Raw genomic sequence first — 26,770 nt, 5'->3', positions numbered from 1 at the left:
TTTGCGGCCGCTAGTCTTTGTGGTTGACTTTCGTGTAATAAACGCGTAGCCTCGTGTGACAGCCCAGGTGTTAATTGCTGTAACCAACTGATCGCGAGATTGGTATTCAGCTTCTGGAGGAAGACAATCGTCGGGAAAAGAAACAGCTTCAGTAAGAGTTGGAGGAGTAGAAGTCATAAACAGCGGCTGCGAGGTACTCATAATGACTAGTCACACTAGGAAAAAGGGAATAACGTTAATTCATGAACTGCTAACTACTAAAAAAGAGATGCAAGCACAATAGGCCACGTTGAACGCGCTGAACGCGTTGACAGCTCTGACCAATGGATGATGCCTTGACCCATAAAAACGCTATCGCAGCGCCCGGGCGCCGTTCCAGTGGGAGCCCTAGATATGACTAGAAGGTTCGACAATTGTAGTTGAGAAAATGATAAATTTCTTTAATCCCCTACGACCCCCGGAGAACGAAGATAGAAAAATGATATGAAGAGTATAGTTTGTTACACCGCAGTGTCTGGACGTTAATAAGGCTTGTGACCCAGCGGATAATGAGCGTATGTTATTGATCCTCAGATGTAACTAGTCAAGGAGCTAGAGATCAACATATCTCATAATAATCACTCTCCCCGAGCTACAGCCAATAATAACAGACAATCCAGATACCTTGGAACAGGTAGGACGAAATGGCGCTGGTAACCAAAGAAGTCGCTTTTTCTGCCACATAATCCAGCACTTATCTTCACTAATCCCAACGCCAGAGAGACCGTTAGTAAAAGGTATAGTGATGTTGCCAGGTGATAAAACAGGACTCTTAGTAGAGATAGCGCCAGCATCAGTCAAGAGGCGTGAGCTGTTAGGGTCAAATTGCAGTTGAGAGGAAGAAATGCCAGCTACTTCTTGGATGCAGGTGCCATCATCAACGCGCCAGAGCCGGATGGTCTGATCGCGAGAGGCCGAGGCCACCAAGGTCGAGTCGGGCGAGAAGGCTACTGACCATACCCAGTCCGTATGGCCCTTGAGCTCTTGCATGCAGGTGCCATCATTAACGCGCCAGAGCCGGATGGTCTCATCGCGAGAGGCTGAGGCCACGAGGGTCGAGTCGGGTGAGAAAGCTACTGACAATACCCAGCCCGTATGGCCCTTGAGCTCTTGGATGCATGTGCCATCGTCAACGCGCCAAAGCCGGATGGTCCGATCGTCAGCGGCCGAGGCCACCAAGGTCGAGTCGTGCGAGAAGGCTACTGACGATACCGAGGCCGTATGGCCTTCTAGGATCTGTTGACATTGGTCCCAATTGTCTTCTGGTTCTGGTGCAAGTGATATCCACTTTGGAATCTGATGATCTTGGAAAAAGGCTTTTCGTATAGCACTATTTTTTGGCGTAAAAGTAAGAACTGAGGAGTAGATCTGAAGAGGCACAGAGTCGATTGTTGATATGTTAGTGAGGACGAATCGCTGCGCGTCTTGGAGAAATTCCACTAGCATTCCACTCCCTTCCAACTGAAATGCCATTAGTATACCTAGTCCTTTACTTCCTAATACCTACTTACCTTATGAACGGCTTGTAAGTCCTTAATAATAGTAAGGCTTTCTGAAGCCCTTCCGATTAGGCTTAATACTTCTAACCAGTGGAGAAAATGCTGCAATAAGAATTCGTAGACGGGTCCATTATCATCAACACACATATTGGCTTGTTGTATATGATAAACCCAGTAGAGGCAAGCGTATTGAACCTCTGGAAGGATAGAAGAATTGATCTCTTGAGGGCTGATAGATGCACGGTTTGTTCCTGGCTGTATGAGTTTGCACATATCCGTTTCCAGGTATTTGTTCATAACATCAAGGCAGTGCATCACCAACTGATCATGAACATGTTTCTCGTCTACCCAGAATAGATGCTCGCCACACTTCTTAGGGTCTACCAAGAAGTCGCGGAAGGAGAGATGTAGCATCCTAACAGGAGATTGTTCTGAAGGAGGGATGCTCAGGACGGAGTGAAGTAGGTCCAATTGGTCATCGATCATCTCTTTCTGTATGTTAAGAAGCCGTCCGAGGGCAGATATGGGGAGGGGATTCCCTAAAACCACAATAGAGCCAACGATATGTCGAAACCGCTCAATGAGATTGTCCCGCTCCCAGTTCTCCAAGCCATCAATCAGCCTGTTGAGAACAGGTAGATATGTAGCGCTGAGTTGTGATATCTGGCTTTCTCTTTGAAGTTGCAAAACTTCCCTTAATTGCTTGTTGGGATTACCAAATCTGCGATCGGAAAGAAAACGGCAGACTGTGGTAGCAAAAATAAAGAGAGGAACAGCCATTTTCACTAGAACTTGAACGCTTTCTTCTCCAGGCCAGTCGAGTGGCAGGTGTCGATCTTTAGACACAGATGAGTTGTACTCAGTCTTGATTTTCGCAAGCTCATGGTTGAAAAACGCAGAGATATCATGCTCAACAATACCAGATGGTATTTCATGAAGTACAAGATCTTGGTATGTGCCTTTCACAGCGTCAAAGCCCAGTCGAATTGGCAGATCTGGCCTGCTCGTGACGAGGATCCTTAGTTTTGGAAACTTCGTGCAAGAGAAAAGATTGATAAGAAGTTTAACATCCTCATCCCGGTCGCATTCATCAAGGGCATCAACAAGAACCACCAAAGGGGTTAATCTCCGAGCATCCTGAGGAATGTTTTGCAGCGGCTGCATAATGAGCTTCTCAAACTGCTCTCGTACTGCCTTTCCAGCAATATGAGGGTCAGAATCAATAGCAGCCTTGATATGCGGCACAATAGCAGGCTCGCTTTCGGCCAAGTGGATGGCGATGGTCGTGAAGAACTTAGCCAAGCTCCCTCGATCAGCCTCTCCTCTCTTGAAGAAGAAGCTGGCACCTAGGCGGCCTGAGCTTGCAAAAGCACGAGCAACCGTGCGGGATATAGTCGACTTTCCCGTGCCAGCCATGCCATTAAGCCAGAAAATAGACTTGGAGTTGGGATCTAGGGCCCATTCATCAATGCTGAGGAGGAGGTCGATGTGACGGGACAAGAGCACGAACGAGGTCGAGTGCGACTTGGGCAAAATGATTGTTTACAAGGAGAGAAAGAGATTCCTAAGGAAAGCTCTGACTTAAGCTATTTACACAATATTCATAAAGTGAGACTATTCATAAAGTATGAAAGTCACATGATCGTTCCCTCACAGTTTTCTGTATTGTGCTATGTTTTCTACCGTTGATCCAAAATGAAGCCGAAAAAGTGCCTTTTTACATCATGATCGTCATTTTTTGGTGTTTTGCTTTGGCTTACACGAGCCGGCCCGTGGCCCGGGCGCTGCCCGGCTGAACCTGCTAGCCACGCTCGCACCCATGAAGGCTTCAACTCCCAAACACCACCGTCCGGCGTCCGTCGCCCCGGCTATCTCTCATGACGGGCTCTGGGGGACCATCTGTGTCTAAGATATCCTCAGTTTGTTGAGGTCACCATCGGGGCATTTGGGGTGAAACGCATCACCCCTAGGCCTCGCCTGGCGGATTACACGACTCCTCCATCGACCTCTGGCTGGACTACCGAGCACGGTTCTGGTTATGTCAAATGCATGCACAAGCATGAAGGTGGTGAACGTCAATGATGCTACCCACGATCTTAGGCACCAACAATTGGACGTGTTGTTTGGTCGTTAATTTATCTGATTGGAGCAGTTCCAAGGCTGCTGCCTGGGTGATCTGTTGTTCACGTGGACGATGGGGAGTAATCCAGGACGAACGCGTAACGCCCCATCTTTTTGCATGTCTTGAGCAGTTTCATCTCAATAACTGTTCAACCACAATTAAGACAACATGCAACTTCTGGAACTACCAACAGAGCTTATTGAGTCAATCGCGCAGAATGTCGACTCCAGCGCTGACCTAAATGCCCTCTGCCGCACAAGTCGCCGCTTCTACCGAATTCTCGACAAACATCTCTACTCCCGGGATGCGAGGCAGGGTTGCAGAGCACTTCGCTGGAGCGCGAAAATAGGAATAACCACGACTTTAAGAAAGTCTTTAAAGCACGGCGTCGATGTAAACTACCTCGACAGCAAGACCTCATACACCACCCCACTCCTCCTGGCGGCGCAAGGGGGCCATGTTGACATTGTACGGCTACTACTAGCACATGGTGGCAATCCAGATATCCCCACGACGTGGTATGACACGCCGTTGCTCTCAGCCATTCACGGAGGGTATTATGAAGTTGTCAAAGCTCTTCTAGAAAAGGGGGCAGATATGTACGCCAAGGACGAATGGTTCGACACACCCTTACAAGCGGCGGTGAGTAGAGGTCAAGACAACATCGTCGAATTGCTCCTCAAAAAGGGTGTCCTTGCCGATGACCCTCAAAGACTTTAGGGTCTAGACGCACTTGAAACGGCGATACACAAGCGCCATATGTCTACACTCAAGCTGCTTCTCAAGGCAGGTGCCAACCCAGCGATTCAGCCTCATACATTATGCGCTGTGCCCCTGTAACTCCATCTCCGTCCATTCCCAGAGCCTTTTCCCGAACTCCTCACTCTTTGAAAAAGCACTTCCTTTTCCAGCCACTCCAACAGGCACATAGTACTCTCCACTCACCACTTCCTTTGCGCTTGCGGCCCAGAGCTGGTTCCTAGCGCCTTCCTGGGGAGTTACGCCAATGATCGGGACCACAAACGCTTGGAATAAGCGAAGTACGATGCTCCCGCCGTTAGACTGATTGAGGTCTGTCTTGACAGCTCCAGGGTGAACCGATACTGTGGTGAACTGTGGACACCTCCTTGCCAACTCCCGAGCGTACGCTGCATTCGCCAACTTGCTCTGCCCATACCGGTGGGTCGTGGATATGCCCTCGGCCTTGGTCTTGACGGTGGCGAAGTCGATGCCGCTTGACACAGTGAACTTGTGTGCCAACGAGCTCAGGAAGACAACCCGGACCTCGGGTGCCGATGAATGGTTGGTGGCGGTGTCGATCAGGAGAGGCGTGAGAAACTTGAGAAACAAGGCATGTCCGACATGATTGGTCCCAAACTGGATTTCGTATCCTTCTTTGGTAAGCCCGGGTGGAACAGCCATGATGCCGGCGTTGAGTAGAAGGAGGTCAAGGCGGGAGACAGAGGCGAGGAAGGTCCTTGCCGCTTTCTTGATCGAATCAAAAGAGCCGAGGTCGAGTTCCAAGAAGTGCACGGAGACGCCAGGAGCTTGTTTTTTGATGTCGGCAATCGTTGCGTCTGCCTTTTGGGCGTTGCGGGCTGCAATCCAAAGCTGGGATGGCTTGTGTTTCGAGAGAGCCAAGGCGCTCTCCCTCCCAAGGCCAATGTTGCCGCCAGTGATAAGAATCACCTTGCCCTCAAGGGACGGAATGTCCCTGTCTGGGTTAAAGTCGGACGCGCGACCCATTGTCTTGTATGTGGAAGTTTGTGGTTGAGCAAGAAAAGAAAAAAAAGTTGTTGAGAACTCGAGGTTTTCCAGGAGTAGACCTCGAAGAAGCTTTATAATATATGGTGGTTTCGGTCTCGGGAAGCTCCGGGGTTCGACAAGTCCGGGCATCGAACCCCTCACGGCGGGAGGATCAGAAATATCAGCTATGGGGTGAGTAAACTCTAATGCCTCTTGGTTTGATGCTCAAACTTACAGATCTAAATGCTGGAAAATTTCCGCGTAAGATGATATGATTCCAATCGCTCCATGCAGCCACATGCTCCGGATTCGGCATCTAGACATCTAGTTTTAGGTCTGCCTAATTCGTCATTCTGATTTGGGATATGGTTCTTTAAGCAAAATGTCCTCCTTTTTTTTATTGTTTTTAGAAAGAATCAAATAAAGTAGCAAAGCAAACCCGTTTGCGCGTGTTTCCTTGTTTTGCACTAAGGTGACCTCCCTGTATGCCCTGGAAAGAATCCTGGCCACACCTGACAGCACTGCCAAAGGACCAATTGGTTGCAGACGGACACCGCCTTGTGACAATGCGTGATCATAGAACAGAACCCTTAGGTCGCAACCAAAGTTGCAACGATATGGCACCCTTTCGCAACTCGACAAGAGTTAAAAAGCATCAAACTACAAGTCCATTGGATGAAATTGCCGCTGCTATTCAGAGACCACGGCGAGGTGGCTCGAACTTTCCGACCGGTCTGAGTTAAAACCTGATATTCGCAATTGTTGGCATGTGAAGAGGGTTTGAATGGTGGCGCGGCCGTCCGCTTCAGATTACCACAACAGGGCTAATGCCATGACCGCAATCTTCCAAGCGAAAGGGCAGCCTGGATTCGAGGGACGGCTGGCACTTGCTTCCCCACCGCAGCCCTGCATCGCTGTTGCTGCCACTCGTCGTCACCGTTGTTTGGCCTTGACGGCTCCTTGAGCCGTCATCAAGATGCTGCAGCTGGTGTGTGTGTGTGTGTGTGTGTGTGTGTGTGTGTGTGTGTGCGTGTGTGTGATTTGGCATGCCCCACCGCCAGCGGTCGTTGATACGACAGATGACGGCGAACTTCATCACAATGGCCAGCGACGTGGCGTTGTCATGCCACAATAGATGCGTTAACAGGTGGCGTCAAGCTTGGCAGTTGGGTGGACAAATGAGACCTTTTGGTGAATGAGAATAGCCTTATTTAGCGGTATGTAGGTCCTCCATATAGTTGATTGACAGCTGTCAATCAAATCAAACAATTCAACTTTGGTCCGGAGAGCTATCAATCAATTCAGATTTGACCCGTAAGTTGATTTGATTGATTTATGACGAGGGTTGCGCTGCTGGCGCCGTCCGCCGCCACCAGGAGGTCACATCCTTCTTGGTGATTTGTACGGGGCTGCAAATAGGCCGACCCTTATTGGCTCTCTGGGAGCTTGTCCGTCTATAATTGGGAAGCGGTATGGCAAACTGTTGGAGGCATGAAGTGATCGACAGTAGCCATAGGTTCGGGAGTTACCGGTGCGAGACGGGCGCAAGACGCAGTTGCCTTGAAAGAAGATGAGAAATCGTGATGGGGCAGTCGGGGGAGAAACTGTCGACTCGGCAGCAAGTGCCACCGGATTAGGAATCAGTGCGGTATCTTGGCTCAGTTTGAGGTGACACAGAAGGTTGCAGCAGTCAGTAGCTGAAATTGTGTCGCTTGCCCACACCCTGTCAGCATCAAATCGTGTAGGGCAGACCGGTTCGCTCCGCGCAGATGTTTTCTCAGCCAACATTGCCGAAAATGCATTGACCTATTGCTGCCTGATGCTCATACCTGCAGTAACACCAAAACAGTCATGTACTTTGCCGTCCGAACTGCAAGTTGCCTTGGTCGAGCTTAGGTGGCTTACTGGGGGGTTGCGGGGGCGCGTGATCGGCCGTGCTACGTTTGAGGGAGGCCCGAGCGGTGGTCAGTGATCAAACGACCCTCTTTCTGTTGTTCAAGACGTGCATTCTGACGAGACATTGGGTCCGGGAGTGGACGCCATTCAGTTATTATTGCAGTCTGATAGGTCTTGGTGTTGTGGGCCACTGTTGTAGACCACTCTTCGTGGACCGGGGTAGTGAGGCCGGGACCGCCGAAATGGAGAAGTGGGGTTCCGATCAAAACAGCGTGTCCGTGATTACGGTAAAAAACGGCGAGTAATTTTGTACAGTGCAGAAGGACATCTGGGGGAGAGTAAGCTGCCACTCGGATGACGTCTGTATTTTGCTCTTGAGGGCCGAGCACGTAATGACGCTGCGACAACCTGTGACCAATTAGCGAAGAAACTCTTCCCAGCCATCAATGGTCCTCCAGGATTCTCGGATCGCCGTGCTTGAAGGCGCTGCCTTGGCAGAAAAGGGAGGTGGGGATTGGGTACTCTGCAGTCACGCCGACAGACTAGCAGACGCAAAAGTTATCATGGTGCCTCAAGCTAACCAAGTCATGCCATCATACTACCCCGAATGTGACCATTCCGGGATCGTGCGTATCTGCTGCCACATGTACTTCTCCAGCTTGTTGGTACACTTCACATACAGCGAATTCTCGCCATTGAATTGCCGACAGTTGTCGAAGATGAGCTGGGCGTCTTTAATGAAATCCTCAAGTGTCATGTACCGCTCCGCTTCCAGCCTGGCCTCCATAGTACTGAGGTCCATTGGTTCCTTGATGACTTCATAATAGTCGGCGACGTGGTCCTCGCTGACAGGCTGGCAGAATGGCCACGATGATTGATGGTCCTGGAGGCCATTTAGGAGATGTAGCAGCTGCTTGTAGTACGGACCGTGACGCGATTGTCTGGCCAGCTCGTCCATATCAGGTGACCAACCCGACGCCCGGATTGCGTCGATGGATAGGGGGTCAATGGGAACAACGCCGTTCTCCCACTGTTTCGGAGGTTGATGGACCACGTGGCTCTTACTAAGAGCCCGTATCTTGGCATGGACGCATTCCTTCTGCTTGAGAAGCATGCGGCCCAGCTCCAGGTAGCGAATCCTTGGGAGCATAGAGCACTGCATGAGAGTTCCGCCCTCATAGTCCTTTATACACCCCTTCCAAATCGAGTCATCTAACGTGATCTCCTTTGTAAACCCCTGTTTCTTGAAATAGCCGATGGCTAAGTTGTCGGCGTAGGTCAGGAAATGTATCATGTTCGATGATGCCTTGACGCAGTCCTTCAGATGTGACATGAGGTGCGCCCCGTACCCCTTGACCTGCTCATCTGACAAGACGGCGCAGAAGACAATCTCGGCGAACTTGCGGTGCTTGAACGGTCGGTACGTGATGCCTCCCACTACTGCCAGCGGCTTCTTCACGATGGCCATGGACATGTGAGCTCTATCGTAGACGAGACGCGCGATGTAGCTCTTGGGCATCTCCGGCAGCTGCTTTTGGAAGACGCATTTCAACCCGCTCAGGATGATGAGACTCTCCCGCTCACCATCATTGTTGACGACACGAAATTCTATCTCGCCGTTGCGTTCCTCAATAACTGTGGGCTACATGGCACGTTAGTCACATACACAGGCAGGGTATAGCGTTTCAGGAAGGCAATACCTTCTCGGGAAGTGGAATGGGCCTCATCACCCATCCCTCCTCCGCCGGGAACGATGATGCGAGGTCAGTGCGCTTGTCGCAGCTCGTGGCAGTCGGCGAGGAAGCATACTCCATCGCGTTACGTTTCGAGCCTTAATCAACGCCAAAAAATATTAGCAAAAGAGCTACCAAGCGAGAAGGCAGACTGCAGAATTACCTCGATCGGCCGGGTTACGTGTTCGACAGTTGTTGCAAGGAGCTGGGATATGATTGGTTGTAGCAGACCCACAATAGGGGCTCCGCTCCAACATACGAAACGGCTGACCGCCACGCTTCCCTTTGTAGAAAAATAAGGCTCTTTCAATCTCTCTACCGTATGCGCTTATTGGGCCTAGCTAACTACCTGTTAGATCGTGGCTGGTTAATGCACTGAGAGAGGCCTTTTGATATATGAATATCAGGTATCTGCATCTGTGGCTGAGGGGGGCAAGATGACGATAAAACCCCGCTCCAGAGAAAAGAGGAGACAAGAGTCAAGAACAGGAGACCGGTCCCCTACGGGGTCCGCCAATGCCTTTTCGGAACGAGTTGATAGCTTGAGAAGTAAGGCGCTTACAAGGGCTGGTGGCGTCTGTGTGTGACCAGTTGCTTTTTGCCTTTTGCGCGCACAGGCGCTGGCTTCCTACTCAGACCCCACATTCGGCAGCATTGTAGTTTAATTAACGCTGCTTTATGTCTTATACTTTATTTACCTTTGGCATATTTACCTTTGGCATCCAATTTATTCATTCATATATTCAATCTGAATCTTCCTCAACCTCAAGAGATAGCATTGAATGATTCTCCATGACTATTGATTACTCGAAATGGGATAACATGGACACGGATTCAGAACCAGAAATTTCGCCTCCGTTAGTCCCTACGCCCCAAGCTCCTACTCCAGCAGCCCCACAATCAGGTGCATCAGCTACAGCAGCGCCAGTCACAAGCAGTATTCACCAGGATCCATCCAAGCCGTCATCGTCGATGCGATGTTGAGAGAATCAGATTCGCACCTTGGTCCTTGACAATGATCCAGGTAGATCATCCCGTCTTCTCTAATTAAATTACATCCCCCCCGTCTCGAGACTCATCGAGGTTCCGCTGGTCTTTCACCGTGTCGGCACTCAGTCTGCAAACCGGGCCGACCTCGACAACCAAATGATCACGTATCTCAACAAACAATCGACGATGAATCCGGGTTTGCGCCCTCGGAGTGGCGTTCCTACCTTGCCGCGAGGATTTGGTGACTTTCAAATAAGCGTCTCGTTTCTGCTGCCAGATCCGTCAACCTCTGCATGGCATCAATTATGCCTTGGTCTGGCTTATTCCCGATGAAATCCTGCGGCCGTATGGAACTAAGAAGCTTGATTCCTTGTAGCGTTCTGCATCTGGATAGTTGTACATAGAGGCTGGTAAAGTCGCATTTGGAAGGCTGACCATTCGTCATACGGTTTCCTCGCAGCTCCAACAGTACAGCCTCAAACGTCTTGCCTTGAGCTTTATAGTCAGTAAGGACAAATGCCGGGACAACTGGCAACCCCCGCCGAGAGCATTTCCCCGACAGGAACTTGTAGTGTGAGTTGGCTGGATCTAGGGTATGCGTGATAGGCCGGATGAGCACGGTGCCCGTTGGGAGGGCCGGGATTGCTAAATCCTTTGTTTCTTGCGACTCTAACAATATGCCCAGTGGCGGTCCAAAATGGATGGTAACGTCGTCCGCAAGATGGTAGCCCGGGGATTTCGGATCGAGAATGACGTCAGCAGCGGTAAACTCCGCCCCATTCACAACTTTCAAGCCGGGGTATGTATTTTTGTTGACAACTACAGGCATCCCCTGGGCGTAAAAGAAGACCCCAGGGATCTTGCAGTTGGAGTTGTCGCCTTGTTCGATGGTCTGGGCCACCTCCTGCTGTGATAAGGCTCGACTGCGCCAGGTGTGGGTCGAGAGGAAGAGCGAGATGTGTCTCCTGTGAAAGCGGGCCCAGTCTACCACGGCTTCCATGTTGAGGCTCCATCGGTTGCGATTGAGCGGTGTTATGGCACGCAAGCCATCCTTGAAGGTGACTTGGGAGCGGTCCACGAGCTTGGTGTTGAGTAGGTCAAGGTCCTCCGTTGTCTGGGTTCCAGCCCGTACTCTGTCCAGAAGAGCGCCTAGCTGAGGATCGTCTCGCGCGCGGACTTGCTCTTCAAGGAGGATAACTGTCTTGAACAACAGCCACAGACTGTGGCCACGGTGGTGAGCGATGGTCGCTTGTCCTAGGGAGGCCGTGTAAGCGAGATCCACCATCCGGTCCACCAGGAGACTTGTCTCGAGCACCGGGGCGAACTGATAGAAATCACCCATCAAGAGAACAACGGGAATGCCTCCAAATGGCTTATCGGCACAGTCACGGAGGGCCTGGAGGTGGCAGCTGGCGTTGAATAGAGTGGCTCCCCCGAGCATGCTCACTTCGTCAACTACGAGGGCCAGTTTCTGCTTCCACATCCATTTTTTCGCTTCCGAGAATATCGGAGGCTTTTGCTTGCTGTGAGAACGGTGGGTGTCTAGTCCCAAGGCCGAGTGGAGTGTCGTGCCTCCGATCTGAGCAGCAGCACTGCCGGATGTACCGGTAACCTGGAGGTGATGTGGCTGACCTCTAGCCGTGAATACGTCCCGCAAAGCATCGACGATTCTAGACTTCCCAGTACCGCCTGGCCCTCCGATGTACTGAAGATGTTGACCAGCGGAGTCAGGATTGGCAATATACCTGTCCAAGAACCTGCACACAAGTTGAAGTGCCATGCTCTGCAGATAGTTGAGCGTATAGCTAGACGCGGCAACAAGCCCCAGCTCCACGAACCCTCTGGTGGGACCTATGTCAACAAGCATTCGAGGATTTTGTACGGTCGAATCTTCCAGTTGTCTCGGGATGGGAACTTCCGCGTCACACTGCCGAACAAGCAGATCGTCGATATCGGCATTACCAATGGAGGTTGTACCACCTTGGACACCGCCCTCCATCTCATCGAGCATCCGGAGATGCAGCATATCCTGGGCCTTTGCCGCAGCTTGAAGGTCTTGTGCAGAAGGAATAGGACACTGGGATAATGGACTATTCTGGTTATGGCGGATTTGCTGATAAAAACTGTCGTGACGTTGGACGAACGGCCGATCCTCTTCGGCAGGGTTCTCATAGCACAGATCCTGGATCAGGCTCTGCAGGACTGGGGACTCCCTCGTTGCATCAGAGTCCCGCACGGCACTTCGAAGAGTCTGGAGGAGAGCTGTATAGGTTTGGTGATGCTCTGCCATGGTTGGTTCTGCTGAGGTGGGCTCGTCGCTATAATCACCCTCATCCAGAGGAAAGTCCACATCCACTGTGTCGTCGCCTTCCGACCGGCTGGCCCAAAGCTTCGCGTCTTTACGAGCATCCTCGGCCGACTTCCTGAGGAGGGAGATGTTTGAGACATGGGATCGCAGGCGAGGACAGAGCATAGCTGCATAGTTCTGCCATATGCCGGTAACATCACCACGCGTCTTGGAGAGGAAGTTTTCCCATGGCACAAATAAGGCCAGATGGAGAACCGAGTTGCTGTACAGATTGTCAGAGCTGGCTCGCGGGCAAATGGGGCAGCAACCGGAGCGTACCGTTTGAAATACACCGGGTGCTCGTCCATGTGGTCATCGCTAATGAATCCCTGAAAGATTGGCACCGCGTACTCGGGGGGTTCGCGAAGCTTTTGGATCCATCCGTAGCACTCTGGAGGTCCCTCCAGAGCTATGTGGGTTTCATCCTCATCTCGACCGCGGCGACGCTCCAGGGTAATCATAGACATATAGTCATAGAGGCACACATCTCTCAGAACGGGGCCCCGGTAGGTGTAGGCATCCAGGTACAATAAAGTCCGGCCACTTTCCCGAAATTGCACCGTCTCTGATGGCTCTTCGTCATCTGTTTGTGTGCTGGCCTGGCGACGGAGGTGTATCCAACGCCGGAAAATGGTCCAATAGAGTGCGGTCAAGTTTATGTAGGACCAGTGCGGTACGTTAGTAAAGTCCGTTTGATAGCCAAGCAAGAAGTAACAGACTTCCACAGCCGAAAGCTGTCTCTCGGAAAAGATTCGATTAGCGGCCCTCATCAAAAACTGACGGCTCTCGTTCACTACGGCCTGGCGCTGGGCATCCTGTTCGGCAAGATTCGGCCCCGGATGCCTCAGCGCTGCCGATTCACGAAGCTGTCGAAGCACATCAGCGGCGAAGACAAGGCGTTTCCACATCGGCGTGTCCAATTTGGTGGCGTAGTTCGTGATGTAGAATACCATGGCGAGTCCCTTGGTTCTCGTCAAGATCATCGAGATGTCGTGGTTGTGACGGAGGCCGACTGCCATTGCTTTGTTATACCGGTTGACGAGCGGGTGGTTCCGCTGGATCCTGAGCAGGCCGTCCTCCGTGAATCCGGTGTCGTCGACGATCTTCCAAGGCGCTTTGAACCGACAAGCTGTCCGTTTGTGCTTACCTGCACCCTCTCCGACGAGTCCTTTGAGAGAATACTTGATACAGGTGTAGGTGTGCGAGTGCACCTGGCAACAGTACGCAATGTAGTTAGACTCGTTGTCGAAAGCCGCTGCGAGAGCCTCGGTGTCGTGCATGATTCCCTCGATCGGATCGATTGGTTTTCGCTCCTTTCGGACAGCTTTTCCAGCTTCCTCATCTAAACATTCGTAAAATACCGAGTCTAGATACCGAACCACTTGGGCACGGTATTCTTCCTTCTCGGGCTTCGCCATATCATCGATCAGGGAAGGCAACTGCATATTACCCTCCAACCAGAGTAGACCATGCAAGTGCAGACTGCCTCGGTCGTTCGTCTCGACTGTTGCGTAGTAATGGCTGATCTTTCCGAAAACTGATTCTTGGCCCGTCCTGACATATTTCTCAAAGAACAGTGAGACTTCTCGATGGAAGAAGATGGCCGCGCTAACTGGGTCCATGGTGCTGAGAGCAATCCTGTCATACCTTCCCCGGAGATCGGCTAGCAGTTCCTTTGCCGTGTCATAGTCGTGGAGCCTGTGTATGGAGAGCCACATCTTGACCGGATTGTTGATATCGTTGGGGTTGACCGTGATCCAAATGGCAGGCATACCGGTCCAAATGTTCACTGCTTGTATCTTCCTCCGCATCAAGAGTCGAGTTTCGTTGGAGAGCGGCTGTGCGTGGCCAAAGATGGACAATTCGCGAAGCAAGAACGATATGTCCGGATCCGTCGTGGTCCTTGTCTCTCGCATCTCCTCCTCGGCTCTTTTTAGGCGATCCGCCGTCAGGCTTCCATAGACCCGTTCCAGTCTGTCGAAGGAGCCCCTTGCCATACGGACCATGCTGATACGGCGGTTCGTGGATCGCAGGAGGATGTTGAAGACCAAGAAACAAAAGACCGGATGGGTGGCAAACCGACCCCCATGTCGTCGCAACACATATTTGGCCCAATAATTGAGCGAGTGATTTGCACTGCGCCTTGCTGGCTCCGAAGCGTCGTGTAAATTGCCGTCCGGCTCGCTCAGCGTCTTAGGGCCGCCCCTCCCCCACGGGAAAAGTATGGGAAAGGTCCGCGGAAAGAAGTCATCGTGCAGGTTATCCGCAAAATCCGCGCCACGCTCGACCCGAATGAACGGTTGGTCTCCCGCCGTGTGGATCATCATAGCGGAAGGTTCAGCATCATCGCCGTGTCTGGTCTGACTCGTCCGCATAGCCTCGGCTAGGAAGGACAGCTTGTCAACCTCAGCGAAAGCGGCAGGCCCGTCCAGAGGAAACATGCCGGACGTTGACGTCTCGTATAGGAAATCATCGCCACGGTAAACACTCCCTGGATCAGGAGCAGATATATGGAGATCCTCAGGTGGTGGGTGAGGCTGTTCCATCGACGCATTGTCAACTGAGATAGGGGTGTCGTCGCTTGGCTCTGCTCGTAGCGAGGTGAGGAGTTCTTCAATGCTTGTGAAACGGTTCTCCTCTAATCCGCGATCGGTATTCGGGACGATTGGGTCAGTGTATGTCTTTTCCACCGCCGAGGGTTCCTCCCTCTACATCCGGTCCATGAGAACGGCGGGAACTGTCGACCCCTCCGCGTACTGCCAGCCCTGTATTTCATCCAGGTTGATTTCGATGTCCCTGTAGAGGGGATTGTTCCTCTGTAGCCACAAGAGGGCAGCGGTTACTCGAGACTTGCGCACCTGAAGAAGCGTCCCCACTTCCGCTGGGCTGGGTCTGTTGGCGCCGCTCTAAGACACGTGGATGTTCTCGATTGTCTGAAGAAGCGGGTGAGGGAGCACCGTGGCAACTAGGTCATCTACATTGTTCGGAAATACGACAATGTGACCCTTCACGTGTTTCCGGTAACTGACACCTGACGGCGTTTTGTTATCAACAGTGAACTTCGTGATATAGCCGAAAGGAGCCTGAAGAGCGATCAGCCTCTCCTCGACAGGGGAGAGGCCATCGAGTTCACGAGGATAACGATGCTCACATCCGATGTCCATGTTGTTGACCGAACATGCCTTCGGCAGCTTTCCGTTTTCGATGACGCCGCGGCACTCGAGGCAAATATCGACCCCCATGTCACCGTCCTGTGGGAGACACTTTTTGCATTTCTGAAGAGCCGTCGTAGCCTGCAGCAACGCGGGGGTCAAGTACGTCCTCCAATGGATAGTAGTAATGTTGGCTGGCGGGCATTTTCTATAGCAGAAAATGCAGTGGGAAATGGGTAACGTCCTTCCATCTGTGAAATCCTCGTAGAACGACTTCGAAGTATCGACTTGAAGGGCAACGGGGACCTCTTTGCACCAGGATCTTCCTACCGATGCGTCCTTCTTGGCGCGAAAGCACGACTCTCGGTATTGTAGAAATGCATCCAGGGATTGCTGCTGGAGTTGGACGGTCTCATGCAACAGCCTAGGCCTTTTCCGGGAGCTGCCTGCCCCCGAGGGCGGTGGAGTCAGAAGTTCTTCTTGCTGTGTTCGATGGCGCTTGCGGGAACGCGGCGTCTGTGGAGGAGGGAAGGCCGGCTCAGGGGTGGCTGGTCGCTTCACAAGTTCGGTAGCATCCGCCCCTTGGGGGGCCTGGTGGGGCCGACTGGCCTGGTGTTGGGCACGTTGTCTGTCCAGATCGTCAGATGCACGAACGATCTCCTCAAGAGGCACTCTGAACTTTCCACCTTGCGGCTGCGGCTCCATGGACTCTGGTGGATGAGCTCCTTGCCTTCGGCGAGGTCGGCCTTCGGCATGCTGGTGGTCTAGGTTGCCCATTGTACAGGCGACCTCTTCGAGGGGTAATAAGATGTTTCCACCTTGGACCTGTGGCTCTAGGTCCTCCTGCGAAGAGCTTGCTTGTCTCCGAAGGGTTGTTTCTTCCGTTTGCTGGCGGTCTAAGTTGCTCAACGCACGGCTGATAATCTCTGGAGGTAATATGACCTTCTCACCACGGAATTGTCGCTCCATGGCTCCCTGCGGATGACGGCCTTCAGTCCAACGGGCTTTTCTCTCGGCATTCTGGCGGTCCAGGTCGTCTATTGTACGAGCGACTTCTTCGAGGGGTAATAAGACCTTGGCACTTCGAAGAGATGAGCGCCTACCCTCCTGTGGACGAGGTACTTGCCTCCGACGAGCTGTTTCTTCGGCGTGCTGGTGGTCCAGGTCGCTCATAGTACGAGAAACCTCCTCGGGAGGTAATATGATGTTCCCGCCTCGGATCTGTGACTCCATGACCTCCTGCGGACGAGATACCTCTCTCTGGCGGGCTCTTTCTTCGGCATGCTGGCGCTCTAGGTCGCTCAACGTGCGGGAGATCTCCTCAGGAGGTAACATGACCTTCTCGCCTTGTGGCTTCGATGCTTCTTGCTGGCGACCCCCTTCTCTCCGTCGGGCTGTTCGTTCGGCATGCTGGCAGTCCAGGCCATCTAATGTGCGAGTGACCTCCTCGAGGGGGACTCTGAGCTTCCTATTTCGGGTCTCTGACTCCATGACCTCCTGCGGCCGAGCTGCTCGTCTTCGACGAGCCATTTCTTCGGCATGCCAGTGGTCTAGATCGCGAATAGTACAAGCGACCTCCTCGGGAGATAACATGACCTTCCCGCCCCTGAACTGTGGATCCGAGGAATTTTGCGGGAGACCCCCTCTCCGCCAGGCTCTTTCTTCGGCATTCTGACGGCCCAGGTCCCTCAGTGTGCGCTGGTTCTCGTCAAACGGGACTCTAACCGGCTCCTTAGGGGGCTCTCGGAAAGCCTGAAGGGCTGTCTCGTCAAGAACGAGACCAGCCGGCTCGTTTCGTGGACGCGCGGCTTTGGGATTCCGTCGGGCCTGGTCTCGAGCGTGTTGCCGGCCTAGATCTTCCAGCGTTCGGTGGATCTCTTCAAGCGGAACCTTGACTGGTTCTGCTCGAGGCATGGTGTAAGCGGTAACGGCACGGACTGGCGTACCCAGAGGGGACAAGAGTAGGCTAAACAGAAAGACGCCATGCTTGACCGATATAGGGGTCGAACGAATGAAATAAGCGCGTCCATTATCGAAGGAATGGACCATGAGAGCGCAAAAAGAGCCACGAGGGAAAAATCAATGCATAGTTGTCCTTTGGGTCAGCGGAGCAGAGTGTCGCATATCACCACCATCGTGCGACCAGATGCGAAACGCGGCCCATACCTCGCGGTCGTGCATCCGGTTTCAGACATGAACTTAAATAGCTGTGCCCGAGCACATGGCTGTTCAATTTCTTTTATTTATTCTTTAAATAATTCTCATCAATGTTGTTGGATTTCGCAGTGATGCTGAGTGCACTTGATAAAAGGTTGTTATTATTGTTATTAACTCCTTGCAGTCGAAGGACCTTTGAGGCCTTATATCTTCGACTGATTCCTTTTAGGACTTGAGTCCTATAGAGTCCTAGATGACAGTCCTACAATCTGAGTTTTAGGACATCAAACTCTAACTTTAATCTTGAACCTTGATCCTGAAGTTGAGGGGGAACCATCAGTTCTTCCAACAATCAATTGACTGGTGCCATCAATGATCCCTGTAATTGTCTGACACAGGCTTTCGGGAGCTAACAACTTCGCAAAGAGGGGCCTAAGCCGCTTCAAGATCGCGAGCTCTCCACCCGAGACATAGATATTCACTGCTCGTGGAGCCCCGAAAGCCTTGGTACAGTGGACGAGTCCAACGAAGCGAGGCGCTATTTCTAGCATAGACATAACACGGGTGAAAGGAGGGCGGTACGGAAGCAGGAAAGTGTGCAGTAGGGGAACCACTGTTTGTTTATGTTTGTACAGGCACGATCTCTTGGAGAATGTTCCTCCTTCTTCCACACCTTGCCACCGACTTGGTCGCCTCACACTTATGATCTCTAACAAAATGAGCATACTCGGTTGAGAGGCGAGGTACATTCCCCAGGGCAATTACAGTGAATAGTAAGAAAGGTGGGTGAGTACGCAGCCGGGAACCGAACCGAGAGGCGGCGTTTACGCCGTGTGACGTAGCTGGCCCTGCTGGGTTTATAAAAGGCTTACAGAACCGGCACCCTTGGCTCGACAGGCATAGTGGCGCAGTAGCGTTCGATTGGAGTGGTGGCGCAGTGTCTGTGGTGAAGTGGATTTGGCGCGGTCGAGTGGCGCGAGGATCCAGGCGAAGTTTGGTGGCACAGGTGTTTGTGGTGCAGGCGTCTAGCACGGATCGTTTAGGGGCCCGAGTTTACGAAAGGAGGGCGCGGAAGAAAGAACCTTTTCGTTCCTCAAAGGCATAGGAAGCACCGTTGGCTGTATTAATTTGTGTAGACAGTATCTACTTATCACGCGTCGGCGACGGGGAAGCACGAACTCGAGCACTCAACTCTGCTGCCTTGGAGGATTTGCCCATGAGCAGGTCCCTAACTTGAAGAGACGTAGCGTTGTTGTGGCGGCGGGCCGGACATAATAATAACGCATGATTGGTGAACAGCGTGTGATACCGCCGTACCGTATTTGCATGAGAACGATATTATTGGGTGAGAGGTGGTCATTCAGCTGCGAGTAAGCGCCCGCGGTCAGGGGGGTGGCCTCAGCAGATAACTGATCACGGATTTCTCACCAACTTGCTTCTGCCAATGCTGCCCAATCGCTTTTTGTTTTAGCGATGATCGTGGTGCCGTGACTTCTTTCATAATCGTTGCACTTTTTCAGGTACTGTACGTTCTGTCGATTGAACTTCGGCGCAGATCTTAAAAATCCCACTGAACCCTCGCGATTGGAGGGGACAAGTTGCGCTGCCAGGTTGGTTGTTGTGCTTGGCGATCACAGCGGTCTGCAGGCGGATCTAACTTGTCCAGGAAGAGGCAAGTGATCTTTCTGAGAAACCTCGGCAAAGCCCCAACAACTTTTTTCCTCTCGCGCTGCTCCAACGTGCTCGTCTGCCCAAGGCTTCCTTGATGCTCGCTACTCAGCTTGGAGAAACAGCTTTCCCATGCGCTGTAGTCTTTTTCTCTCGAAACTGAAAGGACCTGTTGACCACTTCAGAAACAGCGGCCTGAGCCGAATGTAAGTACCTTCAAGCTTGACTGAACGCGGAAACTGATGCCCAGATGCCCAGATGTCAACCACGTCTTCCGCCGTCCCGCCGACTTGTTCCCCTTCGAACGACGACTATACCGTGGGATGGATCTGCGCCATAAGCATTGAGTACCTTGCCGCACAGCTCTGTCTCGATGAAGAGCACGAAAGACCGGAATATGTGTCCCGCCACGACAACAATGATTACACATTAGGCAGAGTTGGGAAGCACAATGTCGTTGTCGCCGTTTTACCCGACGGGGAGTACGGCACATCGTCCGCGGCAAGCGTCGCAAGAGATATGCTGCACAGCTTCCCAAACGTCAGAATCGGCTTGATGGTCGGCATCGGCGGCGGGGCGCCAAGCCCCAATCATGATGTCCGTTTAGGCGACATCGTGGTCAGCGCTCCTCGCGATGGGGAGGGTGGCGTGTTGCAGTATGACTTCGGCAAAACGATACAAGATCAGAGCTTCCAACCAACAGCGTTCTTGAACCGGCCACCGACAGTCTTGCTGACAGCAGTGAGCGGGCTTAAGACCCAGTACCAGAGGAAACGGCATCAGCTTGAAGAAGCCATCAACCTCATTCTCGAGAAGGAAGAGGACCTACGGGACGAACTTAGTCGGCCAGGCGCAAGTAGCGACAGACTATATCGAAGCGATTTCGTCCATCCTCCAGACAAGAAAAATAGTTGCATGGAAATCTGTGGGGTTGATCCATCGAACTTAATAACGAGACCCGAACGGATAAAACAACCACAGAGTCCAGTAGTCCACTACGGCCTGATTGCTTCAGCGAATCAGTTGATGAAGGATGCTTTGGTTCGCGACAGACTTACGGCAGAAATGAACGTTCTGTGCTTCGAGATGGAAGCAGCGGGGCTGATAAACCACTTCCCTTGCCTAGTTATCCGCGGTATATGCGACTACTCAGATTCCCACAAGAACAAGGAGTGGCAGGGCTATGCAGCAATGGTGGCTGCTGCATATGCGAAGGATCTTCTCTGTCGAATACCTCCAAATAGGGTTGAAGCTGAAAAGAAGATCGGTGATATTCTATCCGGTAATTCCAAGGTTTAGAATCATACTATTAATACATATTAATCCTATGTACAGGCCTCCAAGAAGTTGCAGAACAGAACCGGGACATTGCAAAGGAGCAGCTCCAAGCCCAGAAAGATCTAGCCAAGGAGAGGCTGTCCAAAGAAGAACAAAAGTGTCACCAGCTATTCCGCCTCACAACTGGCAGCAGGGACGCCACATACGAGTGGTATAAAGACCGAGTGGAAGAAAGGGTTGAAGACACGTGCCTGTGGTTCCTCAAGCACGAGCACTTCCAGATGTGGTTGAAACAGGACTCTGGCCCCCTGCTAGTCACGGCGGATCCTGGCTGTGGAAAGTCGGTGTTGGCCAAGTATCTGATCGACCACGGTCTGTCACAATCGGCAACTATCTGCTACTTCTTCTTTAAAGACCAAGACCAGAACACCGTCCGGCAAGCACTTTGTGCGCTGCTCCACCAGCTCTTCTCTCAGAAGCCGTCTCTGATTGAACATGCCATGCCACAATTCCGCAAGGATGGGTCAGGTTTAATCAACTCTACAGCATCGCTCTGGAAGGTTCTGCGGAACGCCATAAAAGATCCCCGGGCAGGACCTGTAACAATTGTCCTTGATGCCCTAGACGAATGCGACAAAGCAGAGTTTCCGCACCTGATGCAGAATGTCGGCAGCGACCAGTCGGGCCTAAGCAGGGTGAAGTATCTTCTAACGAGCCGCCCGTATGAGCAGGTCGTGTCCAAGTTCCACAGCCTGTTGAAAGCTTTTCCAAATATCCGTATACCAGGAGAGGAAGAGTCGGAAACCATCAGCCAGGAAGTGAATCGCGTTATTGCGCACCGGGTCAATCAACTGTCGGAGATGAAGGCTCTCTCACCTCAAGTCAAGAGTCAGCTGGAGAAAAGTCTACGGGGAACTCCTCACCGCACCTATCTCTGGGTATTCCTCGTGTTCAACTACCTGGAGGAAGACGACTTTGTAAAAACACAAACGGGGGTCCAGTCTGCCATTACAACGCCTCCGAGGAGTATCAATGAGGCATATGAGCAAATTCTTAATAAGTCTAAAGAACATCCGATGGTTCGGAAGGCTTTGAGTATCATCCTGGCCGCGAGTCGGCCGCTAACACTCCCGGAAATGAAGATTGCGGTGAATATAGACTACACATTACAGTCTATTCACGAGCTCGACTTGGAGGATGACGAGCACTTCAAGATGCGTCTCAGATCTTGGTGCGGATTGTTCATCTCAATCCATCATAACAAGATTTATTTTCTTCATCAAACTGCTCGCGAGTTTCTCCTCGCAGATTTGGTATCGCCTACAACTGTCCCGTCAGAGCTACGCTGGCATCACTCGATCACTACTAACCACGCACACGCCGTTCTTGCAAAGGTCTGCGTGCTCTATCTGAACTTCTTTAACTCTGACGCTTGTCTTCCAACGGGTGCGAAGAGAGAAGCCGGCCACTCCGTCGGTAGCCACGCCTTCTTAGATTACTCGGCCCAAACTTGGGGCGCTCACTTCCGGGAGGCCAGTATCATGGATGATGATGCCGTTGTACCTTTCGCTCTGAGAATTTGTAATCCGGATTCAAACAGCTACTCGGTATGGTTTAGAATTTATTGGAAGACTACACGTATGATGACTACCGATTATTTTACGGATCTCATGCTAGCGTCGTACTATGGCCATCGTGTCGTTGTTAAGCTACTTCTCAAAAAAGGCGCCGAGATCGAGGCGAAAGACAGCACGTATGGTCGGACGCCGCTATCGTGGGCCGCCGGTAATGGGCACAAGGCCATCGCCAAGCTGCTGCTCGAGAAGTGCGCCGACGTCGAGTCCAAGGACAAACATGGTCGGACGCCGCTCTCGCGGGCCGCCGAGAATGGGCGCGAGGCCATCGTCAAGCTGCTGCTCGAGAAGGGCGCCGACGTCGAGTCCAAGGACAAAGATGGTCGGACGCCGCTCTCGTGGGCCGCCGAGGATGGGCGCGAGGCCATCGTCAAGCTGCTGCTCGAAATGGGCGCCGACGTTGAGTCCAAGGACAAAGATGGTCGGACGCCGCTATGGCTGGCCGCCAAGAATGGGCGCGAGGTCATCGTCAAGCTGCTGCTCGAGAAGGGCGCCGACGTCGAGTCCAAAGATGAATTTGGTCGGACGCCACTATCGTGGGCCGCCAAGAATGGGCGCGAGGCCATCGTCAAGCTGCTGCTCGAAATGGGCGCCGGCGTCGAGTCCCAAGATAAAGATGGTCGGACGCCGCTATCGTTGGCCGCCCGTAATTGGCGCGAGGCCATCGTCAAGCTGCTGCTCGAGAAGGGCGCCGACGTCGAGTCCAGGGACGAAGATGGTCGGACGCCGCTATCGTGGGCCGCCGAGGATGGGCGCGAGGCCATCGTCAAGCTGCTGCTCGAGAAGGGCGCCGACGTCGAGTCCAAGGACAAACATGGTCGGACGCCGCTATCGTGGGCCGCCGAGAATGGGCGTAAGGCCATCGTCAAGCTGCTGCTCGAGAAGGGCGCCGACGTCGAGTCCAAGGACAAAGATGGTCTGACGCCGCTATCGTGGGCCGCCGAGGATGGGCACGAGGCCATCGTCAAGCTGCTGCTCGAGAAGGGCGCCGACGTCGAGTCCAGGGACTTTTTTGGTTGGACGCCGCTGTCGTGCGCCGCCGAGAACGGGCACGAGGCCATCGCCAATCTGCTGCTCGAGAAGGGCGCCGACGTCGAGTCCAAGGACAAAGATGGTCGGACGCCGCTATCGTTAGCCACCCGTAATTGGCACGTGGCCATCGTCAAGCTGCGGCTCGAGAAGGGCGCCGACGTCGAGTCCAAGGACAAACATGGTCGGACGCCGCTATCGTGGGCCGCCAAGAATGGGCGCGAGGCCATCATCAAGCTGCTGCTCGAGAAGGGCGCCGACGTCGAGTCCAAGGACGAAGTTCGTCGGACGCCGCTGTCGCGGGCCGCCCGTAATGGGCGCAAGGCCATCGCCAAGCTGCTTCAACGAAAATCTCGATAACTACGAGACTATACTCTTCCCTCTTTCGGAAAATGGTACTTGCATAACCTGTTACAAGCGATAAGAGCCTTCAATACCTTGATCTTGCCTTCCCGAACCTATTTCTATCATGGATGGCGAAGCAGTGCTTGCTCTCTTCCCTACCTTATGCAGGACTATCTGGGCTTGGACTTGGCAGCCATGGTAGTTATAACAGCGTACTGTCTAATTTTAATAACTTTGTTAAGTGGCAGGTCAAAGGGGTCCAGGTTCATTTATAGCTGTAATTTCTTAGCTTCACGTTTGCAGATTGTTGCCATTTAAGCCGGTTCTAATAAGTTTAATGTCCACAGGCATCGGGCTGGTTTTTGCAGCGCGTGATATGCGTGCATAAAGTCACCTGCAAATTAAGCCAGGTACTACAGACGACTGCGATCACGACATTATAGACGCAGACGCTGATCCTTCATTCGAAGTCAAGAATATCCGGGTTCAGTCTAAGGAAACTAAAGAAGTATTTATGGTCTCTTGGAGGTGGAGAGACGGCATATGGATTGACCCAGTCTCAAAAAATGAATTTGAAGATGATACTCTGCTAGAGTCCTTCGATTTTCTTTTAATTGAGGGTCTCCGTACTGGTTGGGCTTCGATAACGCTGGAACTCGACAACGGCTGGTGGCGTGGTTCTGATTCCTTGAATAAATGGACCATCAACGTTGAGGCTAATTTGGTTGAATTTGCAATTGCAATAGCTGAAAAGAGATCATGTATGAAAGTACATTAAGATCTAAATTAGTTCTTTGTAATAATACCAAATGTTTACTGAGTTTCGATCTCTATCCGGTTCTGTGCCTTACGGCGAGATGATAGGGCCAAGGCTCGAACCAACTACACTGCATATCCACGTGGATGGATGGATGGATTTTATTTCGCCCGGGGGGACACACCCCAGAGGGCCTTTGCGCTAAGCTATTTTCGTTTCGTACGGTTCTTCCATAATCACCCGAAGCCCCACAATTTCACTTTACTGATTGGTCCAATCTGATGTATATGCAGTGACAGGCCTGCTTGAAGGCCAATTTCTCCAAGTGTTCAGCATCCTATCCTCAGCAGCTGAAGCACGGTCTGCCAAAATGAGACTGTATGATGTTAGTAGGATTCAATCTGAATAGTTAGTGTGCCTGAGGCTTCTGGTCCATGTCAAGCCTCCCCGTTGCAATGGCAAATTTGATCGTCGCCCGTACTGCCCGCATGTCTGGCGCCCATTTGTCACCGTCAGACGCCGCCTTTCCTCCCAGGAAGTATGATAGGTTTCCCATCTTTGTCTGTGAGCATCGCAACATGCCTTCCCGTTGCCCGGTCCATTTTGCGCAGCGGAATAGGAAGTGTTCCACTGTCTCTGATGCTAGCCAGCATTCGCAAGTGTCCAATTCCATCGTTCCTATCTTGCACAGAAAGCTGTTAAGTCTCACCATTCCGGTGCGGAGCTGTGATAGTACGTCTGCTTCCTTCCTCTTCAGCGGGTCATATAGAGTACGGGTATGCTTGCCTGGCAGTGCCGTATCTATCTGCTTCGAGTATTTCCCGACTCTTTCTGGTAGTGTTCTTGTTTGCCGCTGCTTGGTTATCGCTAGTCTTATTCTTGTGGATCTTGCTAGATGCGGTGGCACATCTGGTCTGCATTCTCCTTCTGTGGCCTTCCGCGCTGCTGCTTTGGCTTTTGGTCCCAGCGCGAAATCCTCTTCTCCTGCTGGAACCCACAACATCCGGAGAGAGTGGCCCTCGTCTTCGAGACGCTTGATATGGTCGTATATTTGCCGTATGATCTGTTGACCGGATTGTTGTCGTGGCCGCCGTATGGCTTCTAGTGCGGAGCGGCTGCTCGTCATGACGGTCATATCCCGCCGGGAGAGTCCAGACGGCATACATCTCAATACCATCTCTATAGCTCCCAGCTCGGCGATGTATAGGTTCAGCTCCTCCGTCAACCCAAAAGTGATGGAGTAGCTAACCACTACCTCGTCATCGTTGTTGATCGTCGTATCTCGTACGACGCCTCCCATGCCTACCATGCCCCTTCTCTGCGAGGAGCAGGTGGCAATGACTATGCCATCCACCCTCTTTGCTTCTTCCACCGCTCTCTCCCGGTCAGGGTCGCACGACCAGTGCTGGATAGACACGCGTGTTGTTTCATACTGTTTCATATGAAACTGAAACAGTCCATGGACCCGGGTTCATATGAAACCGTAGCTCTCCCAGTTTCATATGTTTCAGTCGGTTTCATATGTTTCATATACCCCTGATGAGTCCCAAACATCTTAGTACTTAACCAGGAAAATTTCCCAAACCAAATGCCTTCAACACAGCGAGAAACTTGTCAACAGTAAATATGTCATCAACTTCGCCCGCTCCCCTGTTATCGGAGCCTTCCGATGAGCTCTTGGGGCCTGCTTCGCTTGACTCACCCGTTCCCGCGAAGCGCGCTTTCGATCTCTCTCCCTCTGATCGGGCTGGCAAGCGCGCCAAAGGCCGTACAAACAAAAGCACTTGGGACGAGGCGCGTGACCCTTATGAAGAAAGAGGAGAGAAGGCTCGTGATACCTCATACCACGAAATTTGGTACTGCAAGCACTGCGACTCCACGAAAAAGCCTAATTCGGTAACGACGAACCTGAGCCGAGCCCGCAAGCACCTGCGGGACTTTCATGGCATCCGCGTAATAGAGCAGGCCGAAAAGTCGGATCTGAAAAAGCAGCAACATGGCACCATCACGGATTTATTTGGAAGGCAGGAGGAACGTCAAGCCAATCGAGACCTCAACGAGGAAAAATATTTGGCAAACGCCATTAACATTCCTGTATTCGAGGAAGCTCTCGCCAGGCTTCTTGCGGTTCGCAATATCGCCCACACATTCATCGAGTACCCCGAGTTTCACGCTGTTATACTCTCCTGCAACTACATGGCCCGGGACGTCCTCCTACGCAGTCGCAGAGCGGTACCGAAGCCAGTGCTGGATAGACACGCTATGAAACTGAAACTGAGGTGAGTTTCAGTTTCATGAAACCGGACACCAGTATAGTTTCGGTTTCATATGAAACCGGTTTCAGTTTCATATCAATCAACCTCGAATTTTTTTTTCTT

At 52.1% G+C, this 26,770-nt stretch overlaps 9 protein-coding genes across 9 annotated transcripts; 5 read left to right on the top strand and 4 right to left on the bottom strand.

Moving 5' to 3' along the window:
* Positions 1 to 603: 603 nt before the first annotated feature.
* On the bottom strand, positions 604 to 1,146 carry BGZ61DRAFT_286298 (WD40-repeat-containing domain protein; the record flags this gene model as incomplete). The annotated part of the gene is made up of 2 exons (XM_046238515.1): positions 604 to 810; positions 895 to 1,146. Coding segments are annotated over 2 exons (459 nt in total), but the record flags the coding sequence as incomplete, so codon positions are not given.
* A 2,682-nt stretch (positions 1,147 to 3,828) lies between these two features.
* BGZ61DRAFT_368369 (ankyrin repeat-containing domain protein) lies at positions 3,829 to 4,380 on the top strand (the record flags this gene model as incomplete). Its single annotated transcript, XM_046241884.1, has 1 exon — positions 3,829 to 4,380. The coding sequence occupies one exon, from the start codon at positions 3,829 to 3,831 to the stop codon at positions 4,378 to 4,380; it is 552 nt and encodes a 183-aa protein (XP_046096508.1).
* Positions 4,381 to 4,479: 99 nt separating this feature from the next.
* Positions 4,480 to 5,406, bottom strand: BGZ61DRAFT_463003 (uncharacterized protein; the record flags this gene model as incomplete). Its single annotated transcript, XM_046247371.1, has 1 exon — positions 4,480 to 5,406. One exon carries the CDS (start codon positions 5,404 to 5,406, stop codon positions 4,480 to 4,482), a length of 927 nt encoding a protein of 308 aa, XP_046096507.1.
* A 2,494-nt stretch (positions 5,407 to 7,900) lies between these two features.
* On the bottom strand, positions 7,901 to 9,116 carry BGZ61DRAFT_539414 (Bromodomain-containing protein; the record flags this gene model as incomplete). Its single annotated transcript, XM_046254785.1, has 2 exons — positions 7,901 to 8,944; positions 9,003 to 9,116. 2 exons carry the CDS (start codon positions 9,114 to 9,116, stop codon positions 7,901 to 7,903), a joined length of 1,158 nt encoding a protein of 385 aa, XP_046096506.1.
* A 682-nt stretch (positions 9,117 to 9,798) lies between these two features.
* BGZ61DRAFT_462999 (uncharacterized protein) lies at positions 9,799 to 10,068 on the top strand. The gene has a single exon (XM_046247370.1). The coding sequence runs from the start codon at positions 9,828 to 9,830 to the stop codon at positions 10,017 to 10,019; it is 192 nt and encodes a 63-aa protein (XP_046096505.1). The 5' UTR covers positions 9,799 to 9,827; the 3' UTR covers positions 10,020 to 10,068.
* Positions 10,069 to 15,278: 5,210 nt separating this feature from the next.
* On the bottom strand, positions 15,279 to 17,438 carry BGZ61DRAFT_485156 (uncharacterized protein; the record flags this gene model as incomplete). Its single annotated transcript, XM_046249679.1, has 1 exon — positions 15,279 to 17,438. The coding sequence occupies one exon, from the start codon at positions 17,436 to 17,438 to the stop codon at positions 15,279 to 15,281; it is 2,160 nt and encodes a 719-aa protein (XP_046096504.1).
* A 2,169-nt stretch (positions 17,439 to 19,607) lies between these two features.
* Positions 19,608 to 22,618, top strand: BGZ61DRAFT_368428 (uncharacterized protein; the record flags this gene model as incomplete). Its single annotated transcript, XM_046241890.1, has 2 exons — positions 19,608 to 20,631; positions 20,685 to 22,618. Coding segments are annotated over 2 exons (2,958 nt in total), but the record flags the coding sequence as incomplete, so codon positions are not given.
* Positions 22,619 to 23,011: 393 nt separating this feature from the next.
* On the top strand, positions 23,012 to 23,308 carry BGZ61DRAFT_295310 (ankyrin repeat-containing domain protein; the record flags this gene model as incomplete). The annotated part of the gene is made up of 1 exon (XM_046238622.1): positions 23,012 to 23,308. A coding segment is annotated over one exon (297 nt), but the record flags the coding sequence as incomplete, so codon positions are not given.
* A 2,694-nt stretch (positions 23,309 to 26,002) lies between these two features.
* Positions 26,003 to 26,486, top strand: BGZ61DRAFT_402423 (uncharacterized protein; the record flags this gene model as incomplete). The annotated part of the gene is made up of 1 exon (XM_046243090.1): positions 26,003 to 26,486. A coding segment is annotated over exon 1 (468 nt), but the record flags the coding sequence as incomplete, so codon positions are not given.
* Positions 26,487 to 26,770: the final 284 nt, after the last annotated feature.

Source organism: Ilyonectria robusta (assembly GCF_021365365.1).
Source record: "Ilyonectria robusta strain PMI_751 chromosome Unknown BGZ61scaffold_34, whole genome shotgun sequence".
Taxonomy (NCBI): domain Eukaryota; kingdom Fungi; phylum Ascomycota; class Sordariomycetes; order Hypocreales; family Nectriaceae; genus Ilyonectria; species Ilyonectria robusta.
The sequence above is the reverse complement of the archived record's forward strand: the minus strand, read 5'-3'. Positions and strand labels throughout refer to the sequence as shown.

Excerpts from the sequence above, each read along its gene's own strand:
- BGZ61DRAFT_462999 (XM_046247370.1), top strand. The coding sequence starts at position 9,828 with ATGACTATTGATTACTCGAAATGGGATAACATGGACACGGATTCAGAA.